We start from the raw sequence: 24,378 nt of genomic DNA on the forward strand, positions 1-24,378 counted from the left end.
GCAATAAAACCCCTGCCAGATCGTCTTGCTAAATTTGCAATTTAACTGTTGCGGAAAGGACGGTCTACAAAGTGAGGCAGTTTAATTTTTGAAGTATACCTAGCATGATCAAAGTTGATAAAATGTCCTGTTTTTCAAGAATAGAAGAGAAGAGTGCATCTCTCATGCCAAACCAAACGAAGCATCAAATCCAGGAAAGACTAATAATAAACTTTCATTATCAACCATTTCTTGTAACAATCACACAAAAATCATGATCCAATTCAACTCATTGAAGAATAAAACCCAAAGAAAAATAGCAAAATAGCAGTTAGCAACCAGTTGGAGCACCGGATTCTTCCAGTCGTTTATACAAACTAAATCCCGTATATTATTATTAGTATTGGTATTATTAGTATTACACGCATTATAAACGACTCCAGTCTAGACTAACAAGAACTAGGACACTAGGTATAGGACTACTGAGTCCCAAAAGAGGATCAAGTAAGACTAGATTTCTCAAGCTGGTCCCGGACCAAGAAACGAACGTGGACCAATAAAGTCTAGATAACCTTGAAGAAACAAAGATCTTAGAGAGAAACCAGGATCCTAAAGAGAAACCCGATATCGGATTACTCTTGTGTTTTGCATATAAATTCGTAAGCAAAGGCGCTACTTCTTTAAATGAGTTTAAAATCAACGGGAGAAACACGATGTATGAATGTGACGATTGCGAAAAGACCTTTTCCAATAAAAGCAATTACAATAGACATGTTGCAAAGGCCCACCCTGAGGAATCTGAAGAAGAGGAAGAAGAAGAAGAAGAGTCTGATGAGGACTTTACAGACAGCGAGTCCATGTCCAGTGATAGTGAAGAATCTCAAGGTGATGAAGAAACATTTAATATAATTTGGGAGAGCATGTTGAACGAATGTCAAGAGACTGACTTATCAATTCATGAGATTTATAAATGCAAGATCCTTTTTCTTCGAGCAATGAAAAAGGATAAAACACATAAATCTGTGATGGAAACTTTGGAAAGGGTTAGAGATGAGGAAGATATGGACTTTGAAGAAGCATTGGATTTCGCTGTTGAAAAACGTCGCTTTCTAATTAATCGACAAATTCCAAATGATACAATGAAAGAATGAGATTTGATCCTTGTAAATGATAACATTGTTTTTGTAAGCTAGAAATATATTACCATCGAGCAATAAATATTTTTGTTTTCTTATTTCTTTTTTTATTGCCTCTACGAATTTAGCTCAAAGTAGTGTCACATAGGGTTTTTGGATTATAGTTTTGAGTTTCAACTAGTTCTAGCATAAAACATACAGTCTCGCAATAAGATTTTTCTCATTTACTCTTTCATTTATTGAGAAATTAACTTAAAACATTCGTTTGTATAATAATGAGCATCTTTACATTCATTTAAACAATTCTAAAATCCTAAATATTTACATATCTTTTATTCCCTTTCTTTAACAACTTTCATGAAGTTCGAAAAACCATCTTCTACGAACACTTCGTTTCCAGTGGCTAGGACAATAGTAATATAATTGACTCTGGGTACTCCTCCGAGCCTCCTTCACGAATTTTCTTTGGACTTCAAATGTTGTCCACTGGGTCGTTGAGTTATGATAAAAAATTCTTCCTTGTCTTTATCAAAGTAACGTTTTCAACATCAAAATTTAATGTTCGTTTGTTCTTCCATTTTGAGAATTTCATTTTGATTTGCTTAGAAATCATGCAATTTTATTTTAACACCTCGAGTTGTTTATACCTGACTCGATTTTTACACTTGCAGCAGTGTTGCTTACCTCAAAAAATGTCCAAGCTTAATAAACGCTTAAAGAATTTTCAATCAAATGCCTTGAAGACGTTTCCAAATTCATCTTTTACAATTAAAAATAAGACTTATTAAGGTTATTTTTTTAATTAGAATTGTTGCTATTTCGCACATGTTTCTTGTTGCTGATAAAATTACCTATATATCAAATCCTTTACATGGTGTTATTGTCAACAATGTACTCAGTTTTTATGACTTATGAATGATTAGACTAAAAAGGCCTTTATAGAAAATTATTTACCACTTAGAACTTATTCTGTAGTGTCACTCACTTTAGGTAGTGCTGGAGGTGTTGAATTTGACTCATGTGTTGCAATTTTAGTAACATTCATTGGTCAAATTCCGGTGTTTTCGGGTGTTTCCGATAGGAAAAATGACGTAGAGTCACTCACGTTCTGGAGTGTCACTCACTTTCTGTGAATTAGAACCATCCCGTGAATTAGAACCATCCATATCTCTCTACTCCTGACCACAAATATTATACGTGTACAGCTAACTATTGTCCTATTTCGAAATAAGCGCGGGCTATTTTTCCCCAAATTACATACAAATAGAAAAACAATTTTTATGGGAGAACTGTTTCACTTACCTCGATTAGAGAATTCATTGCCTGCCTTTTTTGCTCTTCACCTTCAATTTGTTTGTTTTCTTATTCACTTTCTTCTTCTATCTTATCATCAATAACAACAACCACCAGCATCTATCTTCTCCATTCAAATAAAAGAATTTTCTCGTACAGGAACTAATTTTGATGAGAACTAATTTTAGCGAATTCGTTTTTTTTGTCATGAATATTTTAATATCACCCCGATTTTTATTCTAAACTCCCAATTATTCATGATATGCACCATTGCGATGTCTTCCACGGACCCAACAGCTGATTGGTTGAAAGTAGTGACGTATTGATTGATTCTACGTCACTTACAACCAATCAGCTGTTGGGTCCACGATGTAATGTCAGAAGACATTGCAATGGTGCATATCATGAATAGGCAGAATAGCTTAACCCTGAGATTCGCCAGAATTAAAATTTTTCAAAATCATCATCTCAAAGATTTAAGCTACTCGCTAAAATTAATTCTCGCAACAATTATTTCTCATAAGAAAGTTAAGATATCATTTTTAGCATTTCTTTTTATATCTGCAATAAACAAAAAAAATGATTCTGAGCACATTCTAAACCGCTTACAACAGCTAGCACACAACGTGGTAGCAACGTACAGTTGACGTTATATGGACGTTGTGAACATTCAATTACCGTTGAAACGACGTTGTGTGCCAGCTGGGCGACAAGATGGAGAGTGTTAGAGCATAGATTTTTTAACATAACATAACTTAAAAAATACCAATCAAAAATACAAGATTCCGCTAAAAGAGTACCCTGAGTATCAGAGGTTAAGTTTTCAAAGAAAATAGTAACCCCTGAAGACAAATAATAGAGATTTTATCGCGCATGTGTCAATCTAATCACTGTAGAAAAAATCAAAGATGAAGAGCAAATATTACCATATTAATGTCTAGCAGACTGTATCAGTATGCAGTTTACTATTTACGAATTCCCCAGAAACCTCCAAGTGTAGTTGAAATGAGTTTATTTCGAAAGAAATCTTTTACATGATCCCGAAATGTATAACAGTAATTACTAAACTTTTAATTATGGAAATGTCACTTTAATTGAATCGAAATATTGTAAATGACTCTCCAGGATTTTTTCTACTTTCTCTATTTCCTATCTTCCATCTCCTCGTATCTCCTTTTCTATTTTCTGACTTTCTGAGACTTGTTTTCTGATGATTTCTACTAACTTTTCTATGAATTTGATATTTCAAACTTTCTCCAAATATCGACCCGACCGGGATTCGAAACCACCAAATGAAAGGATCTCTGATCAGAAACCCAGCGCGCTATCCGTTGAGCCACACTCGCACAGCAGAACACAAAATTTGTAAATACTTATAGAATGACAAAAAAGACGGGGGTAATGTTATTATAATATGGGTAAAAGTACCCCTTTTTTAACCTGACTGAAATTCGAGCCGTTACTAGCAACCCTGCGGGGGCCCAAGGCGCCGAGTATGCACCCGGCACAGTGACAAGCCGTTACTAGCAACCCTGACCCTACCTAACTGATAATAACAGAACCCCCGTCTAAATGGAACCACCATACCCCCGTCTAAACGTTTCCGCAGATTGAAAAAATTTTCGCCTTAGTCATTTACATTATACCCGACACCGACTTTATGTTATGATTCTCTATCACTGACTCTTTTTACAAAGTATTGATGACTTTTTGTAAGTTGTGTTTTCAACGACGGGAATAAAAATATCGACTATGACGCTCATCCAAGATCTTGGATGGTCGTCATGGTTACTTTTGTCTTCGCTGATTGCGCGATGAATAGAATCTCGATTCGTCGGCACAGCGTAAATATATGATTTTGAGCTGTGCTTTTCACGGTACTAAAAGAGTGATTCAGTTCCCTGTTTTGCACTACATGCTTTTTCTTTTATGAGAATATACTTTATAAGAATATTTATATGATGAAATTAGCCACAAAAATGCCAAATTTAGCTTGAGGTATGTATTGCATACTAGATCCTTGCCTGAGAATACCGTAAGAATAATTCAGGATGATTTTCCCCAAGGGCGTTTAAAAATATAAAATTGTGAAGTCAAAAAGTAATCCGAGTATCCAGAATGAAAAAAAAAAAACATTATCTAAACGAAACTAAATTCTTAGATGCGAGAGATCTAGGTAAACCACACACCATAAATTATAAACATCCTTTAAAAAAAAATCGGTCTGAATATCAAGGCTATGAACAGGAAAAAAATAATAAATATCAACAATAAAAAGATAACAAAAAAGAGATTCAATGCCCTAAACTCATCTGATGGACCCGCAAATTGCTACTGTTGATAAAGCCTTTTTCACAAGTGGGGCATTTGAAGGGTCTCGCACCGGTGTGTACCCGCATATGCGTTTTAAGATTACATCGAAATGCAAACCTCTTTCCACATTGCGTGCACCATACTGATTTCTCTTCTCTTTCTTCGTGGTTAAATTTGACGTGGCTATTAAGGTTACTTGTATTGGTAAATGTTTTACCACAAACATCACATTTGTACGGTTTTTCACCCGTATGTATACGGAGATGAGTTTTCAGGTTTCCCGAATGGGAAAACAATTTACCACAAACATTACATTCGTAAGGCTTTTCACCTGTATGACTTCTTATATGAACCTTTAGATTTGAAGAGCTTATAAATCTTTTTTTGCAATTATCAATGTGACATATAAAAGGTTTGTTACCAACATGCATCCGCATGTGGACTTTCAAGTTTGACGTATTGACAAACGTCATTGAACATTGTGAGCATTGATGTGGTTTATTGATCCCTCCATTGATAGCACTTAGATGGCTTGATGGGTAAACAGTGCAAATATTTTCTGGTAGATGTAAATCAGACATTTTGATTTTATTTTGATTTTTTATTTCTTTGAATTATTTTTTCTTGATTTTTACATATCTAAAAAGAAAAGAAAAGTTAAAGTGATAAGAGAAATGAGAAAGTGTTAAGAGAAATGAAAAAGTACTTTTTTATACCCCCTGGAAATTCTTCTCTGATTACCCCCTGGAAATGTTCGTCAACCCCGTTAGGATATAAAATGAAATGGCCCATTAAGCGAATGGATAAGCTACAATCGTTATCGAAATATATTAAGATAATAGCTATTTTGTCGTTGTTAAGAATTTATAGTTCGGACCGAAATACGGTTCCATCATTTCCAATAAATGGCTTCCTGGCCATATAAAATTTGATCAAAGTGTCAAAAATATTATGCAGTTGACGCTCTCTAAATCGATTTCCAAGAGGGCTGGACTTTCATCGAAAAGCATCCAATACAACCAATAGAAGATCGTTGAATTAGAGAACGTCAACCGTTTTTTATTTAATTTCCCCAACGCCTTGATATAAAAATATGCTTATATCTGAAAAATCAATTCCTGTAAAATCAAAGCTTTCCGTTAAAAGTTAATTTTTTAAAAGTCTTGTATTTTCCAAAAAAAAATTAATAAAATCCACATTTTATACAAAATAAAACAAAAGAAAATTAATTACGATGTAAAGATCTGCGCACACACCGTACATAGTTTTAGTTGAGCACGGCATCGGACCAGCGTGAATAAACGAACTCTGGATTCGACTTAGAAAAACATACCCACTACTAAAGATTTGAGTTGATTAGATAAGGCTGGGCATGTTTAAGACAAAACTTATTTTCACCATTTTATGAGCATTTCTGTCCATTTTCCTGAGAAATTGGGTATTTTAGAATCTGTTAAACCTTAAAATGTTCTTAACCTGTTCTTAACATTTTGGCCAACGAAGCCTTATGTTCTTATAAAAAAACGTGTACTCATATTTGCTTGAAAAAAACTAAAGAATAAAACCGATTTGGATAATTAAAAGTTTGACACTACCCTTATGCCTAACCCGGCTTCTAAAAACAACAACTTAAGTACTGATAAAATTTATAATATAATAACAAATGGTGACAAAAAAAATCTGAAAATTATCTAAATCCTGTGAAATACATAAAAAATTGGATGTTTTACATAAAAACAGTGGAGGAAATAAAATTTTAACGTATAAAATAATTAATTAAAAGCCGATTAAAGTTAATTTAAAGCCAATTAATAAGAAATGATTGAAATTGTCAAAAAAATTAATGAGATAGTGCGACCATTGTTCAGTGGACTCTGGCAAATTCGAACTTGAACGCGGGAGGTTAAGATTGTTCGTATGATTGTTCGTACTGAAAGACTCGAATCGTAGAGGGTATTCTTCCCTATGTACGGGACTATTGACTTGACTCGACACTCCTGGATGGGAAATGAAACCCCTTATTTCCCATCCAGAACGCCCGCGCATGGTTTTTACACAAACGCCGGATTAAAACTAAAATCTATCGCTAGATTTCAAAAAATGCAGCCCTCAAAAACAAATGAACCGCTAGATACAATCCGTCGTCATGATTACGGCGCGTTCTATGCGCATTTTGGATGGGAAATAAGTGGCTTCAATTTTTCTCGAAAGATCCGCCTCTAGCCATTCGGGTTTTAAACTCAATGGACGGGCCGTGAGAATAAGTTTGAATTATAAAAGTTCGAATTAGCGAGTGTCCACAGTATTTTTTTAGGTGATTTAAATTCGATTCAAAAGAAGTCAGTTAGTTAAAGTTAATAATTTAAAAGTAAAAAATACAAACAAAATTAAAACTTAAAGAAAAAGAATGAATACTTTTATAGCATCCATTTTAATACAATACCTCAAAAATTGGGCAGAACAATAATTCGAAAGATTTTCGTTTTTTTTCAATAGAGATTCCCAAGCAAACAGCTTCGAGCAAATCCCAATAATATCTCCATAGAGGTCACCTGAATGGCTCCCTGATATCGAGATTACAATCGAAAACCATATCAAATAATGCTACTTGTGTTGCCAAATTTATTGTAATTTATCATTTTATCTGCATTTAGGCTCAGAAATCATATTGTAATTAAGTGTTTACCACTAAGGTGTTTTATAACCATAATCTTGATTGAGAAATAATCAACAGTACTATCTCATATCGTTTTCTGACGTCTACCATGCGGTCTTCTTCGTGTATACCCATTTTGATAATTTTCGGATTGATAACGTAACGATTTTCGTTTTTCCCATTCCATCGATAAAAATTATCAGAAAATTTTGAAAATAAAATTTTCTTTTTTTCGCTTCCATATAAAAATACTGTTACGTTGACAACCAAATCATAATTCAAGAAATCTAGAATGAACTTCAACATCTCCGACATTACCATCAGCTCTTGGCATCAACAAGAATGCAACAAATGGTGACAAATGAATGAATGAAATTGATGACAGATGCAACTTAAGCAAGGTACAGTAGGTGTAAAACAAAGATCATTGACACTTACAACCCTGTCTCAAAACAGACATGTTATTTCCAGAAAAAAAACGCATCTATCTGTCATGTCCCAAACTCGTCACGCACAAAAAGCCGCTATTTGCTTAAATGTTTTCTCCATACCCTCTTTTTAAAAGCTGTAAAAGCGGTTTCCGACCTCGTTTTCATACAATCAAGTTGGTATTGACGTCTCCCAAAATCAATCATAAATAGGTTCTTCTTCTTGTTCAAGGAAGCCGTACGGGAACGCTAACGTAGTATCTAACGTACGGTTATGCATACGTAACGATTGGTTATGATAATGATTAATAAGCGACGCAAGAGTCGGATAAATATTGTGCGGCGGGGCGAAACCATAATGAAATGTGTTCGGATCTTGAAGAATAGGAATGTGTTTAATTTGTCCGTTGTGCCTGTTAATGAAACATAAAAATGATTTGAGAGATCATGCTGAGACGGGAATCTTAGCTAGCGTAAATTATTATTTCACATTTCAATATTTTAACATTATCGCCTCGTTGAGTATCCTTAAAGTCATTGCTCCCACATATAACGCCCTGGGTAAAAAAGTTACCATAAAAGACCAAGGCTTTAGGGATAGCCTATTGTTTTACACATCATTTCTACCAATCGATTACATTGTGGCTAGGGTATATCTATGGCCAGCCTTTACCAAGGAAGTTATTTTCAACCTGATTTTTACCTTATCCTAACCTAATACAAGCTAACCTTTTTCATTGATAAGGTAATAGACCTTTTCATAAATCACTTTACGAAAATCACTTGCATCGTTTTGAAATTATTGCCATGGTGATTAACTCAAAGCGGATTTTATTACAACTACTTTCTATTTATAAATTTTATGATATTTTAAAATATCATTCAATGTCTCAAGGGACATGATCACCATGGAAATTGATTGAATACGAGGCAAGTGATGTTTGTGACGTATTATGAAAAGGTTTATTATCTGACTTGATAAGATATTACTTACACCATTGAGATGACATATGGATAATTACTCGAGCTGCGCACAAAGAACGTTCCATCTGGTTTCCCTTGTAACATGTCTCTTGCCCTGTCTCTTGATCTGAACAGAGAGAGAATAAGAAACAAGAAATTAACGCCACGTTCAAAGGTTTCGCTCCGAAATTAAGTGAAGCCATTTTATTGTTTAAGTTCAATTTGTACGTCACTCCTAATCAATAGAACTGAATTCATGATATGCACCACTGCAATGACTTGACGAAATTATGCAACTTTTCTGTTTTTGTTCCCCCCAATACGTCACTTTTTCTATTGTTTAAGTGACGTATTGGGTGAAAAAATTTAAAAGTTCTCAGAAGACTATCCCGTGGTGCATGTCATGAATAGGTTCCCTTTCGTCCCGAAACGAAATGAAGCCATTCTATTCAGTTTTTTTGATTAGGAGTGACGTACAAATTGAACTTAAACAATAAAATGGCTTCACTTAATTTCGGAGCGCAACCAAACAGAACCTTGGCGTGTAAAAGTGGTCTAAGAAATTCAAAAAAAGGCTTAGCTAAGCTAAGTAGCGCCGGTAGATGAAGAAGAACAAAACCATATTAATCAATCCGATAATGAAAAATTAGCATAGGAAGCGTCACTCTAACAATATTAATCAATATTAATAGTAGCCTCGTGTTGGTGAAGAACCTGAGCAACACTGTAATTTCCAGGCTACACAATTCATGCTATGCACCACTGCAATGTCCAACAGCTGATTGGCTGTAAGTGACGTAAAATCAGTCAATACGTCTACCATGAATAGGTTTGTAACAGGCAGGCAGATATCTTTTCTCAGACTAAACTCTGGTCAAGAAAAGCCTAGATTGTGAATCGAACACTGACCTTTATATACTGTACACTGGACAAACTTTCTCGATCCTGACCAAGCAAAATTTTTGAGCGGAGTTTCTTTTGAAAGCGGTACCCTAATGGTAGCACTACTCAATGTGGAACTTGAAAATAATTTATAAACGGAAAATTTCATTGGATTATAAATTGACCGACATCGAGTAGTCATATCATTAGGGTACCGCTTTTGATCAGAGTTTTCGAAAGCGGTACCCTAAATGGTAGCACTACTCAATGCGGGTGATTTTTAAACGCACAATTTTATTGAATTTTTTAAATTGACCCACATCGAGAAGTGCTCCCATTAGGGTACCACTTTTCAAAAAACCCGAGCAAAGATTGCGGATATAGCAGATATGGTCAGGGTAAGAGCCCTCCACATAGTACGTACGCACTCAATTGTCAAAAATCGAGTACCCCCTGTACGCAAATGGCTATACCCCCTGGTAAGTACGTACTTTTCATTCACCCCCCTCGGTTGAAGAAAATTTCTAATTCAAATCGTTTGGTTCAGACCTTTTTTCATACATGAAACTCAATGTTTATTAAGAAACTTTTTCTTTTCCTTGATGCGTATAAGAAGCGTAAAAATTGAAAAAAACAAGCAAAATAGGGCTATGAAAGATTTTTCTCTGCGTACGTACATTGACATTTGACCCCTCCCCTCCCCCTGTACGCAAGCATACGCTTTTGAGAAGACCCCCCCCCCCTTAGTGTGTACGTACTATGTGGACGGCTCCGTATATAAAGTTGAATCGACAGAGGTTGACTTACATATTCGTTGTGTCAAATAACCAAAAATTGTCTTGTAAGTCTGTGTTGGTAATGTAGCGCTCCGCTGTGTCGTAAATACTGAAATGTAGAGATGAAAAAGTTAGAGTTAGAGATACTGTGGCTATTGGTCAAAAGAAAATTGAAGCAATTCCATTGGCGCGATCTGATGTAACGGTTGAAAAAAGTTGAAATGTGTTCAACTTTTTTTTCGTGCGCGCGCTACATTTTTATGACGTAATCTTTTTTCCAAGCAAAAAGGATTGAAGCCAAAAAGTGCGATTGCAGCGCGCGCAAGTGGAGACCGGCCATTAGAGATACTGTGGCGTCTATAACTCGAACAATCACGGGGAACGTAGATTTGTTCAAGTTATGGAAAATTCAAGTGATAAAGAACGCGTTTAAAAGGCTTTGTTGCTGGTAGGGACCCAAGACCATGTTCGAGTTAAGCAGACATTCAAGTTATTGAGGTTCGAGTTGTGAAGACTCTATATTGATTCTGTTTTTATGATACAGAAAGGACGTGCGCCTCATCTATGCTGGCAAAGCAGAATTAACAAACGAATTTCTCAAAAGACGAGAAAGTTGTTATTTCTCTTGTTTAAAAATGCTGGTGTAAGCAAATTGTAGGGAGAACGACATCACACTTTAAAACCAAATAAATATTCAGAAGGCCTGTCATCGTATTAAATTTTAAGCTTTAGTTTAGGCAGCCAACTTTCTGCCTTGTCTTCTTCATTTTCAACGAAAGTTGGCAGAAAATTTATCTACAATATAAATAAAGAATTTTAATTTCGGCACGCTAAAGCTCTGCAAGGTTTTGATTATGGAATTTCCCCAGATTGCGTCAAGGATTTTGCAGCGAGAGGTCTGGTAACCTATATTTTAAGGGATTGGGATTGGGGTCCAACCGAAACATCTTTTATGCTTCAGCGCAGGGCAATTGAACCAGACTCGAAGCTGATACATTAAAAGCTGTCAATTTCCGACTATCATTTCTCGCCTCTGGGAAATTAGACCGCTTCTACTTTAGAGTTCATTTGCGAACACGGCCGCCAATCAGCGAGGTCTTCTGTTAACTTCATGCAATGACTTTTCAATCAAAGATTTTCTGCTTGCCGAAAAACGGAGTCGTTCATCTGAAATATGGGTCAAGTGTTATCAGATGACAACATAGGGAGTATTTTCTACAAGATTATATTGATCGCGTGATTGACGGGTTCTTCCAACGTTTAATTGGTTCATTTTTGTAAACTGTCAAACTCAAGTCATTCAATGTCACCATAAACTAATCTTGAATTCATGTCAAGATTTATAAGATGGGAGGAACGGGCGAAAAGCTTGTAGTAGGCTTAAGTGTTATTGAATTATGTAGGGAACAAATGGTATGACTTACACTTCGAATTTTTGCATGTCTTTTTCTTCGAGTCCGTCTTCCCCATGTTTCTCTGCGAACAGGTTCGGATCGTTCTTCTGTAATAATCTAAAACAAAACAATCAACCATATAATGAAAAAGAGTGGGAATGAAATCGAGTATGCTCCAAATAATTTAATACACCTTTCTCACCTTTAAGAGGGGAGACTGGGTTCCAGTTTACAAAGAAGGAATATCGTTAAGATGACTGAATTCGTTGTAATCGTCTCCTTCCTATGGGCTTTTCCAGTAAAAATTGTAATATGGGGGGGGGGTGTAGGATATAAAGATTTTCAGCGATTTACCCCCGGACAAAGTGACTTTTGGCCCCCCGGACAACAGGTTTTACCCACCGGACAAGCATCAGCTTACCCCCCGGAAACCCAAATTACCCCGGACAGAGCAAATCTACCCCCGAACAAGGCAAATTTTGATGATTTTTCGCTACCCCCGGACAATATATTCTCCATCCCCCCCATGTACGAACATTTTCTGGAAGAGCCCAATGTTCTGTTCAGTTCATAGATAGCCGAGCCGTTTCCCCGTGGACCTAATAAGAAGTTCTTTCCGTGGCTATCAATATTAAAATATCGACTCTATCGATCTATAAAAGTTCACCACGATTAACATGACCACAAAATTGACAAGGCCTTGACAAGGTGATGGGGAAATCTTTCAAAGCAAAATTAATACAGTGGTCAAAGCAAGGATTTTTGTTTGAGACGGAAAAGGGATTTTATACAGCAAAGTAGCATTATCATTTTTTTAAATTTTGGTGAATTATACCAAATTTTGAGACGAAATAGTCCCTTTATATACTTTACTGTGTTGGAAATCCCTCTGAAACGGAAGAACTTTTTCCAGCTGGCACACAACGTTGTTTTAACGTTCAAATAACGTTATTTGGACGTTGTGTGAACGTTAAATAAACGTTGAAAAAACGTTGTGTGCCAGCTGGGTTTATACACTGTAATACCTTTCCAATTGGTTATACTCGTCTGTCAGTCCAGGTACTCCTGCACTCAACTCCGTCAATTGTGTACTGATCTGGTCGCATTCTTGCTTCAGTTTGGTCAACATATCATCCATCTCGTGCCATTTCGCTTTCTCCATGTTCAAAAATTCTTTCATGCTCACAATACTGTTCTCCAAACTATAAAATTATGATATTGAAAAACGTTTTAAAAACTCGGTATACATTAACCCTTTTCTTGGGCTAATACAATGCAGTCTCCATAAATCTCCATAAAACGTAATTTTAGTCATAGTTTACAAGGCATTATCAACTGAAGAGACAATAACTTGAGTTAAGGAGACATTTGAGTTGTAGGGGGTCGAATTTAAAGATTGTAAATAAATCGGTCATGACTTGTATCAGAAAAGAAGAGGAAATTGTTGCCCACAATTATAAGAAATGAATAACCATTAATCAGCCTTAGTTGAAAACTAGAACGACAAAATAGCCTCATCATATAATGGAGATGTTCTAATTACAAATTTTTCGCCAGTAAAAAAAAACACAAAGAAAGTGTTCTATTTTATATTTAAACTACCTGGACGTCCGCAAAATTAGTTGAAAAATAGACCAACAAGTTTTTTTCGTCAGTTTACTCTCAAACTCGAACGGGAAGTTTGGTTTGTTCGAATTACAGAGAGAATTTAATTGTAGAGAGTATTTTACAAGTATTTCCTCTTGGCAGGCAACTGAGAATTAGTTCGAGATATAGAAAGACAAGATTCGTCTAATAGAATTACCAAAACTCCCCAATTACTAACACAGTCGGCTAAATCAAACCTTTGTTTTTTCGTGGTCTCAATCCATTTGATAGAGACACGTGACACATATACACCAACTAAAAGACATACTCTGACTTATCACTAGTGGGAGCTTCTTTCTTGATCCTTTCAGCGAGTTCCATCTGTTCCTCCAAGAAGTTGACCACATCTGTCTGCGATTCTACTAACGTTTTACATTCTTCTAATGCCTATATGGTGGGAAAAAAAGTAAAAAATAAGATAAGACATCTTTTAGAATTTACTCTTTTTTTCATGAGAACTTCAAAATCATTCACAAATAGAAGGAGACGCGCCGCCACAGAATTAACGAAAAAATCCCCAAAAACCCCATATTAATGTTGCCATCTATGAACTTTTCAGAAAGATTGAAATTTTGGACGGACAAATACTTCTACTGTCTCACACAGGCCTTGGTATGTGTGTTCTGTTTTCCTAAGCTCTAGTTTAGACGGCCCACTTTTCGCCCTGCCTATTCTAACTGCGAATTGAAGTTGGCAGAAAGTTGGCTGTCTAAAGTCAATGCATTGCCCTCTTTTGACGTCAATGCAATGTCTTCTTTCAATCTTTTTCAAGCAAAGATTTTAACTGCCAAATTAGTGCCCACTTTTTGCCTACTCTAACAATCAGAATAGGTAGGGCAGAAAGTCAGCTGTGAGCTTAATTCCTTTCCAAAAACAACAAAATAAGGACTGGTACCCAGCTGACACACAACGTTGTTTCAACGTTCATCTAACGTTGAATGGACGTTGTGAGCGTTACATAAACGTTGAAACGACGTTGTGTGCCAACTGGGGTACCAACCAATTGTTGTTCTTCGAGCTTCAGTTCCATGAATTTGATGTGATTGAGTTTCTCCACCAACTCTTCGTATCTCGCCTGGTCCACTAACATGTCTTGTTGACCTTCTGTTATCTGAAATAGAAAAAACAAAATTATGTAATCTATATTCATGAATTTGGTCTAAGAGGCTGCACAAAAAAATGTGCAGAGTATGACAAAAACGTCCTTTCTGTGCTCTTACTCTAAGCATTTTTTTTTGTTTAAGTTTTTGCTAGTCAATGAGATGATTTGTTTACTCGAAATTTTGGTGACTTTTTATACGAATCAGCTAACCGTAAAAAGGTGTATTCCCCTTTTTTGCCAATTATTTCGGCGCCGATTGCAGATGCTAAAGACTAGGAGTATCGTTTACATCATAAAAAATCAAAGTAATTGATAATTTCCAATATGATACAGTTGACTCTCTCTAATTCGATCTTCATGGGACCAAAAATTTCCTTCGAATTAGAGAAAGATTCGAATTACAAAAAGTAATTCAAACCATTTTCCAGCCTGAGGGGACCAATGTTTAAGTTCGAATTACAGAAAGATTCGAATAATAGAGGTTCGAGAAGTTCGAATTAGAGTGAGTTGACTGTATTGTCAAATACCCTTAAAACGAAAGTTGAACTTTTAGTCCAGAACATTTTGATTTAAACTTACATTTAATTGGTCAGGTTTCCCGCACGGGTGCAGTAGCTTGATGTTTAACTTGGAGTTGTAATCTTCCAGCGAATTATCACGGAAATGTAAAACCAAGTCCTCTAAGCTACCGAAATTGAGAAGTTCTTCACGGAAGCCGAAACAAGGGGCGCCGTTCTGGTTCCGTTGTATGATACGAATGAGTCTTTCGCGACCCTCTTTCCTGAAAGATTGTCAAGTAAATAGGTTAGGTAAAACGCATGAATCCTTTCTTCAAACCTAAGCGCACTAAAGTCCCTCGGAACACTTTCAACTAAAAGACAGTTGGTTCATCGTATGCATAATGATAAATTGGCCAAACCATAAAGAACATAGTAGAAACAATGTGAGCCTCAGGTTAAGATATTATCAAGAGATTACTAAGACAGTTATTAGGAACTAACATTACCTGACTGTTAATGTCCATTCGCCTCTACATCGTTCCGACTGTCTTATACAAAACGATCCGTCAGGCGTGCCACTCAAACGCATCGTGACGTCTTTCCTGTAAGGGCAAAAGAAGAAAGCTACCTATTATTGTATTAAAACATGATTGAATTGAGAGCATTTGCCTATTCGCCGGAAAGAACCGCGTACGATACGGCACCACTCCATGTCTGCGCTATTTTTTTCACAAGACTCCACAACGAGAGATGTTCTGACTTGCTCAGTTGTTTTTCGATCATTCAGTACCAGCAAGTTGGTACTGGCGAAACATAGAAATAATCTAGCCAAAATAGATGTGCGTAGGATCTAGATTTTTCAAAAAGCAAAAACCGCCCGTGGGCGATGGGGAGAGGGTAGTACAGGCTATAATATCATTGGATTCATAGATTTATAAAGCCCGAAGGGCTAGATGGCGTACTTTTGCTGAAAAGTGTGCCGAGGTTAGGTAGGAAATCCTACCTAGGTCACGTGACATTCCAATAGTATCTCAGCGCTTGACCAATCAGAAGCTTCGCGGTGTTTTTGAAAACAATAGCAACAATATATTTTTTCCAATATTCAATTTTTCTTGCCTGTGATGGCTTAAAGCACGAAATTTAGCTCTTCGGGCTTTATAAATCTATGATTGAATTTCCTCCAAATTTCAGAGTGAATTTCAGATCAGATCTACGATAAAAATTTCATGGAATCCTCTGTCAAAACTCTTTGTTTCAGAGATCGACATTTTTCTCATTTCGAAGTAGGAGCACAAGGTTGAAAATTCCACACAAATTTCAAAAGATACGTACCGTGTTGCTTCGGGCCATAGCCATTTCGATTCGTCGAAATCTACCGAGAAATAAATACCGTAAAAATATTGATAAGTGACTAATGCTTTTTCTGATCAATTTGAACTATACTCCACCTTTGCCTGAGATTAGAGTGTAAGCAGAAATGCGGTACCCTAGATCCCCCAGTGTCATAGACCCAGTTTCAGTTTAAAACTAGAACAGAACAAAGACCAAATAAACATCTATCCTTTCTGACGGCTGAGCGAAGAACGAATATAGTTATAAATGAATATTAAATAAAGTGGATTTTTCGGTTGTTAGCAATAAAAAATATTTGCTTAAAAATTCTGTTAGGCTCTCTTTGACCGTATAATGAAAAACTAAAATCTTTTACAAACCTTCAGCCAGCGAGGTGGCACCGAAGTGAGATTCGCACGCTCTCACCATCCTGATGAAAGCAAGTATCTGGATATCAAGATTCTCGGTGAAAATTCTATAAACAAGAAATAAAGAGTTATTAATAAAAGTTTTTTTACGTGTAACTTTGGGTAAATCTAAAAAATGATACTAAGGTCTAAGGAATATAGTCTACCATCTCTGACTCTCAATCGTGGCAAAAATTCACTTCCGGTGGCAGCCCTCAACCCGTCAAAATTTAGGGGCAAAAATTCCCTTACCCCTAATATCAATGTTGACGGGTTGAGGGCTGCCACCGGACCCACAAAATCCTCTCATCAACATTGATGTTAGGAGGGGGAGGGATTTTCCAAGGAAAGTCCACAATTTTAGTCACAGATTGTATTTTGCTGCAAGATCGCGTTAAAAAAGAGACGAAAAAAAATGTCTCATGAAATAAAAAGCACTCATATGAGAAAAAAAAAACAGAACAACATGCGTATAAAATATTATATTTCCGGGACTAGTCCTTTTCCATATTCATTAATTTAAGTAACAGATGACTAAGAAAGAAACTTCGGACATTTGACTCTCCTCATTAAAGCCAAACATAATCTTGGTTGAACCAGGTTGAACTAAAAGCTAATTCATTGAATAACCTCTCTGTAAAAGTTTTTAATAATAAGTTATAACATCTCAACAGTTTGCAACATTGCAACTTTGCATCTACTTATTCAAACTAAAACAAGACGACTTAAAGTCGAAAATTTCGCATAATACTTGAACATCAACGACGAAGACGCGTGATACGTGACTCCTGCAGCATTATGCATTTTGAATGAAGCGTTACACAAAATATACACAATGTATTGTACACACAGGTCATAGATACCCTGTTTTTTTAATGAAAAATCTCAATCCATTAAAAAAAAGATTCCTTTAAAAATGCGACTAAAGAATTCTATTCTATAAAGCGTAAACAAAATCTTTCAATTCAGAATAATTCAGAGAACTGCAATATACTTGAGAAAAATAATTTGTAAATTTTTTTAAAAACAAAGAAGAAAAAATGAACTTTTCATTCTTTGATGCCAGAAACCTCATTTTGTGCTTTGAAGGAACTTGTGATAAAGACTTCTTACTTGCGTAAAGTTTACACGTTTTTTTTTTATAAGAACAAACTATATAAGAACATAAGGCTTCGAGGCCCAAAAATTTAAGAACATTCTAAGAACATTCTAAGGCTTTGGAGACTTAAAAACATGCATTTTCTTAAGAAATTACATCAAAATGCTCAAAAAATGCTGAAAATAAGAACATTTTAAGAACATTTTTAGGCTTCAAATCCAAAAAACTAAGAACATCCGAAGGCTTCAAAAATTTTTGACGTTCTTATAAAAAAAAAACGTGTATATCAACTTCTTTTTATAAACAGTAGAATTTATCTAAAATTGAGAAAAATGGCTAGTCAGAAAAATCTGTTGTATACTATCTTCGCTTTCTGATATGAATGATGGCCCACCACCATCAAAATCATTGGACTTTTCCAGAAAAAAATTGAATATGGGGGGGGGTGAAGGATATAACATTTTTTGGAACCCCCCCCCCTGGACATTGTGACTTTTGATCCCCCGGACAGCAGGTCTAACCTCCCCGCCCCGGACAAGCATCAGTTGATCCCATCGAGAGCAAGTTTACTCCCCCCCAGGACAAGGCCCAGGACAAATTTTGTAGATCTTTTACTACCCTCCCCCACCCCCATGTACAGACATTTTCTGGAAGAGCCCATTAAAGGCAAAAAGCAGTTGAGGACACTCATTTTTTTATAAGCATACGGTAAATTTCGGCTGAAGCTCACTATGCTTAAGTAAATCTCAATATTGAGACTCAAATTATGCTTAACCCTATGCTTGGTAAAAAAATTATGTAAGTTTAGATAGTGTACATTCTCAAGAGACCAAGTTGTGTTATTTATAAGAGATTAAACAAAATAAAATCACCAATTTTTCGAATTTTGTTTGTAACTCTCTTCTTCATTCTTGTGTTATTTTCTGAAGTTTGGGAAATTATGATTCTAAAAATTTCTTTGGGTGAGCCTCAAGGTATGCTTAGCATATGCTTAATTTTTCTGGAAATTTGAGCTTCAGTATGCTTATAAACGTTATGCTTATAAAAAAATGAGTGAAGTTGAGCTCTAGCTCCAGCTTCTGGACTAGAAAATTGCAGGGTAAAAACTAGCCAACTTTAAGCTTTAAAGAAATAATACTCCTTGAGATTAAACTTTGACTCCTTTATAACTGCTTTAAACTGCATCCCATTAAACAAACCCTCCCCAATCTCTTGCCGATTATCCTGTGAAAAATATATAGGGGAAAGATTCCAGAAAAGTAACAAGAATCTTAGTGCGGAAATGGGAATCTTATACAGACAACGTACCATGGTTCAAAATGAAAATCCTTAGCAAAAGGTGTATCAAGATCGGTGAAGTTTGATTGAAGCTCAATTAGTTTGATTTATTACCTTGTTGCCCATTCTTTTTACATTCCGAAGGCTTATTAGCAGACACCCGCGCTAAAGCTTAAAGAGCGAGCCAATATCTATCATCCCATCGGGGAGGAAAAGCTGGAACTTTTACTAATCAAACTCATCGAACACCAATCAAACTTCATCGGATAAAAAACTGTCATCATTAACGAGGGACCGCTGTACATTGTGCGGTGGTGTACGGTGGGGCTGGATCTAAATGTCCTTTGTACGGCGATCTGATCTGCGGCGATGAAAATAGGTTAATTTGAAATCTGCTGTATTATCTGTACACCCCACCTTACCCACCGTAAATCACCGTACAATGACAATGTACGGCAGTGTCTAGACAGGGTCGTTTCGATCATACAAAAATGGTTGCTGAATTTCAATTGACATGATTTCTAAGAAATAGCGTGAGATCGGGTAACTTGCATACGCATAGCCCTCAAATGAATGAATGACCCATTTGGTCATTAAAATACAAAGTTAAACCAAAACAAAAATGGTAGGCTAGAGCTGCAAGCGGAGCTGCGTAGTTCATTTGTTTTGAAATTTTGCTGCTTTGATTGGTCAGTCATTTGATGGCTGTGCCAGTTACCCACCACTGATGCAAGTTACCCGACTTCACGGTACTTGCTAAAACTGACTGTTTGTCACAACTAGTTTCACTATTAACACATAACTATCTGGTGAAAAAAGGTAAAAAAGATCATACCTGTGCTGTTTGTAGTTTTGGTGAAGAAGAGAAGAGAGGGTTAATAATGTTGTTGTTTGTTTGGAAAATTAACTCTTTTTGTACTACTTACTGGATACTGAGCATGATCAATTTATTGGTGCATTCACTAACTACACAAACATAAAATACTTAGTAGTAAACAAATATTAAACCTCTTTAAACACTCTACAAAAGACCAGAAAATATGATAAAAATTTATACAGCAGCAGCAAGTTTCAAAATCAAGCAGCCATTAAAAAAAGTTCTCACAATGAATGTTTACAAAGGCTTGGTTACACTTCTTGCACTAGCGTATTTTATTTATTAAGAAAAGCCCTGTTTTTTATCACTTTTTATCTTTGGGAGTGAGTCCACCTTTAGAATATTTACCGTAGTACGCCCGCAGCCAAACGCCCACGCCATAATTTGCGCCCTAAAAAATGTCTCGCCAGCCAGACACACGGAAGGCTATCGTAATACTTTCGCTAAGCGAAATTAACAAATAAACCTCAAAGTTTTAAGTTAGAGTCTGACTACTTTCTAATAAGACCCAATGGAAGATAAATAACATTGGACTCAACTGTTTGGCCTTGAGGATCGCTTAGTAAATATGTTCAAATCAAAGTTTTTTTGAGTCAACCGATGAAAAAACAACCAGAGTTTGTATGATTTCAAACATACTCTTTAATCGATTACAGAATTCATAAGTAGATTAAAGTTTTATGCTAATGGTATCTATACCATACTTCTATTAGAAAGCGAAAGCAATTAAAACTCCATTAAAAAGGTATTACATATCTTAATGATAAAATGCTTCTAGCAGAAACCGTGAGTAATTAATCAAAACTCCATTAAAAGTATTATCAACCCATTAATAAGTAGGTCAAAAAATTATTACTTTACTTATAAATGGTTTTGAAACTAAATGAACACGGATCAAATGAAATACACTAAATCTGAATTATAATACTTTTTTCATATAAGAAAAAATGATATAAGAGCATAAGCCTGCGATGGCCAAAATATAAAGAACAAATTATAAGAGCAAGTTAAGAATATTTTTAGGCTTCGCGGACTCTAAACCCACCAATTTCTTAGGAAGTCTCAGACCACAGATCTTTAAAGCCCGACGGGCTAGATAGGCAACTTTTTAAGCTTTCTCCAGCAAAAAAAAGTGAAGCAAAAATTTGACTTTTTTAAAATTTCGCGCCGATGGATAGGATCTAGCATTTTAATTGTTTTCGGAGAGCGAGATAAAAAAAATAGGCGGCAAACGCTGTTTTGCATCTCTCAAACCAGTGAAATTGCTTGTTGTCACGTGATTTCTTTGGTATGAAATCCTACCAAAACTTGCTTCACTTTTCGATAAAGGCCGCAGATCTAGCCCTTCGAGCTACGATAAATCATTGAGACAGACTTAGAAGGCAACCGACTAAAAATATTGACCAAACTATGGAAAATATTGGAATTGCTGAAAATGGCGTCAAAATGCCAACAGAAAATATACAGACAAAGTATGATGTGAGCAATAAATGATAATTATACTACATTCTTCAAATTAAAGAAAGACCCATTCTTTGAAATAGACTTCCGAAAACATTTTTGTAGACTGAACGTTAGAGTCTTGTTTTAGTTTATGAGATTATAAAGCAGCATTAATCAAAATTCTATCCACAGGGGCTAATCGGTGGCCAGTTACAATCAATAATGGAGACTTACTTTCCATCTTTCTCGCGAGGTCTGAGAACGAGATAGCTGAACACTTTGGCGAGTTCCTCTATTGTCATTCCGTTTTCATTGCTGTATTGTGCCACACTATAAAAACAGAACAGATACCGCATTACTTCGAATAAACGCCCGGGGCGTTTATTAATTTTTTTCGATTTTAGGAGGGGCGTTTATTCGAGGGGGCGTTTAAAAGAAGGGGGCGTTTATTAAATTATTTTAGCTTAAAGTCGAATATTTAGAGCAAATATTCCCTTTGGATTAGTTCTTTGTCAGGATTTTAGTGCAAAATTTCTTTGGCTCAACGGCTAAAATTGCATGGAAAACTGCTCTGGTTACAAGAAATGACTAAAATCTTCCTTTTCAAACCCAATCAATACTGGTACTAAAGTATTAAAGTCACAAGTTTCTGATAAGCGCCCCTCCCCTAGGGGGCGTTCATTCAAAGGGGGCGTTTATTTAAGGAGGGGGCGTTTATTAAATAATTTTCCCTTTAGGAGGGGCGTTTATTCGAGGGGGGGTGCGTTTAAAAGAAGGGGGCGTTTATTCGAAGTAATACGGTAGTGCTTTTAACTTACACGCCTTTTTAATAATACAGTTTACCTTCTCTTATTTTAAGGGGAATTGGATTTTCATCGAATAAAGGACAATTATAGTAAAGTGCAATCTAGAATTCACGGAAATTAATTCGCCGGAGTTTCATTTGCGGGCCTGTAAACCACTGTAAGAGACAACCCAGTACGTACTTGATAAGATGCTGTATGAGGTGTTTGAGATGTTCCCTGTTGGAGGGTGGTAGTTGTCGGTGAATCATGTCCATAACATCGTCATCTGCACACTGCTCATAATCTAAACAAGAAAGGAAGAAAGAATGGTTTTAAAGCTTACGCCATGAAGTGTTTGCCTGTGTGACACTAGACTGGAGTCGTTTATAATGCGTGTAATACAGTAGTATTGGCGTTATATGATAATGCGATTATTGTTACGGGATTTCGTTTGTATATAATTGTTCCCTCCATTACTTTTTGCTTTATTTTCTACTAGGTCTAAATTAAATATAGTGTAGTACGTTTTGGAAGTATTTGCCTGTGTAGCACGTTTTTTTCCCGTATTATTTTGAATAACCACCGCCCTCGAATAACCACCTCTCCTTCGAGGAAAACTTTTTAAAGAACGGCCCCTCAAATAAACACCCCCTCTAGGAGAGGCAATTATTTGAAACAAATTCTGTGTAACGAAGAATAACATAAAAGAAACAACTTAGATATACGATAATAATCGTTTTCTTTTAGTATTCGAACTGATGACGACCCGTTTCTAGATATCCCTAAATTGACATATTTATAGTCAAATATTAATTAAAAGGCAAAATAAGGTTCCAATTCACATTTTTAAAGTGACCTCGGTTCTAAATTATTCAATAAACGCTCCTTCCTAAAAATCCAAAAACTTAATAAGCGCCCGGGGCGTTCATTCAAAGTAATAAGGTAAACTTTGCAAGCCAAACAGTTTATCTAATGCAAGTCAGAATCGCAACCCCTACAAATCCCTTCTCGTGACGTTATGAAATGATGTAGTTTTGAAATATTTACTAGGCTGTCAGCCTTTCCCATGGTCAGGTTTGGTTTGTTATAATGGGACGGGAATCGACCTCAAGATCCACTTCAGCTTAGTATATTCTTAGAAAAAATGTTTGAAATGGGAATTGTCGACTCGTAATTGGATATTACGGTACACAAGACCGTAAGTTTGCTTTCTTATTCCTTTACGTGACACAAATTTAAATAGAAAAGAGGCATACCACAAAAAGAATATACCAAGCGGAAGTGATCTTCGAACGTTCGAATTTCAAAACATTTAAATCGCTTTTGGCGACCAGAATTTAAAAGAAGCCGGAGATTTAGTCAGCTCTAAAACTGGACATGCTTTATTTTATATCGGAAGCCCGATCCAGTCAAGTAGTTAGAGATCAGTGATACTTACAAGCTAGGTTAAGGAAGGAAGGATAAGAATCGAAAGGGATGAGAGGTTCAGGAAGCTCCAAAAGAAACGTTTTCAACACGGACGCTGCAGAAAGTGGGTCACTCCAATTCGTCATGTTCACTTTCCTTGAGTCTGTTGATGAAGAGATAGAAAGATGAAAAGATACAATGAAAACAATTCTCTTTTAATATCTTTTAATATAGAAAGGGAACGTGCTTTTATCCTGACTAAGCAGAGGAATTTCTCAGAATTTGTGATCCCGCAGCGAAGCAGTGAAGAAAGTTTTTCTTTTGTTTAAAAATGCAGGATGTTATTGGTTGGAAACCTGGTCTACTTCTGAGACCCAAGGGACATTATGTCCTACCCTGTGGCTCACCATAAAAAATATAAAACATAACTTTGGCAAAACACCACTATTGGTGGCCTGAAATATCAGTAGCGTAGCCAAGAGGGGCGCAAAATTTGTGTATGAGAGCAGATTTTTATGAGACTGTAATTATCTATTCATAATATAACAAGCGACTTTTATGGACCTACCTGGTTATCAAACTAATCAGTGAACATTGAAACACATAAGACATAACTGGTCAAAATACAAAAAAAAATAAAGAAAATGAAAGCATATCTATTGAGAGAAACTATCAACACTA

The 24,378-nt window shown here is 36.0% G+C and overlaps 1 protein-coding gene across 1 annotated transcript in view; it reads right to left on the minus strand.

Moving 5' to 3' along the window:
• Nucleotides 1–7,211: 7,211 nt before the first annotated feature.
• The window catches only part of LOC136815207 (phosphatidylinositol 3-kinase regulatory subunit alpha-like), a 31,890-nt gene continuing 14,723 nt past the window's right edge, over nucleotides 7,212–24,378 (minus strand). Inside the window, exons 11-24 of the mRNA XM_067071653.1 lie at nucleotides 23,729–23,860; nucleotides 22,492–22,594; nucleotides 21,740–21,835; nucleotides 16,782–16,876; nucleotides 16,402–16,441; nucleotides 15,576–15,671; nucleotides 15,149–15,350; nucleotides 14,468–14,578; nucleotides 13,736–13,854; nucleotides 12,846–13,022; nucleotides 11,851–11,937; nucleotides 10,458–10,535; nucleotides 8,800–8,895; nucleotides 7,212–8,218 (exon numbers count right to left, since the gene is read on the minus strand). Coding sequence (XP_066927754.1) covers nucleotides 8,005–8,218; nucleotides 8,800–8,895; nucleotides 10,458–10,535; nucleotides 11,851–11,937; nucleotides 12,846–13,022; nucleotides 13,736–13,854; nucleotides 14,468–14,578; nucleotides 15,149–15,350; nucleotides 15,576–15,671; nucleotides 16,402–16,441; nucleotides 16,782–16,876; nucleotides 21,740–21,835; nucleotides 22,492–22,594; nucleotides 23,729–23,860 — 1,646 coding nt within the window. The 3' untranslated portion in view covers nucleotides 7,212–8,004. The remainder of the gene's footprint in view (nucleotides 8,219–8,799; nucleotides 8,896–10,457; nucleotides 10,536–11,850; nucleotides 11,938–12,845; nucleotides 13,023–13,735; nucleotides 13,855–14,467; nucleotides 14,579–15,148; nucleotides 15,351–15,575; nucleotides 15,672–16,401; nucleotides 16,442–16,781; nucleotides 16,877–21,739; nucleotides 21,836–22,491; nucleotides 22,595–23,728; nucleotides 23,861–24,378) is intronic.

The sequence above is a fragment of the Clytia hemisphaerica genome, unplaced genomic scaffold (assembly GCF_902728285.1).
Source record: "Clytia hemisphaerica strain Z4C2 unplaced genomic scaffold, Clytia hemisphaerica genome assembly, whole genome shotgun sequence".
In the NCBI taxonomy this organism is placed as follows: domain Eukaryota; kingdom Metazoa; phylum Cnidaria; class Hydrozoa; order Leptothecata; family Clytiidae; genus Clytia; species Clytia hemisphaerica.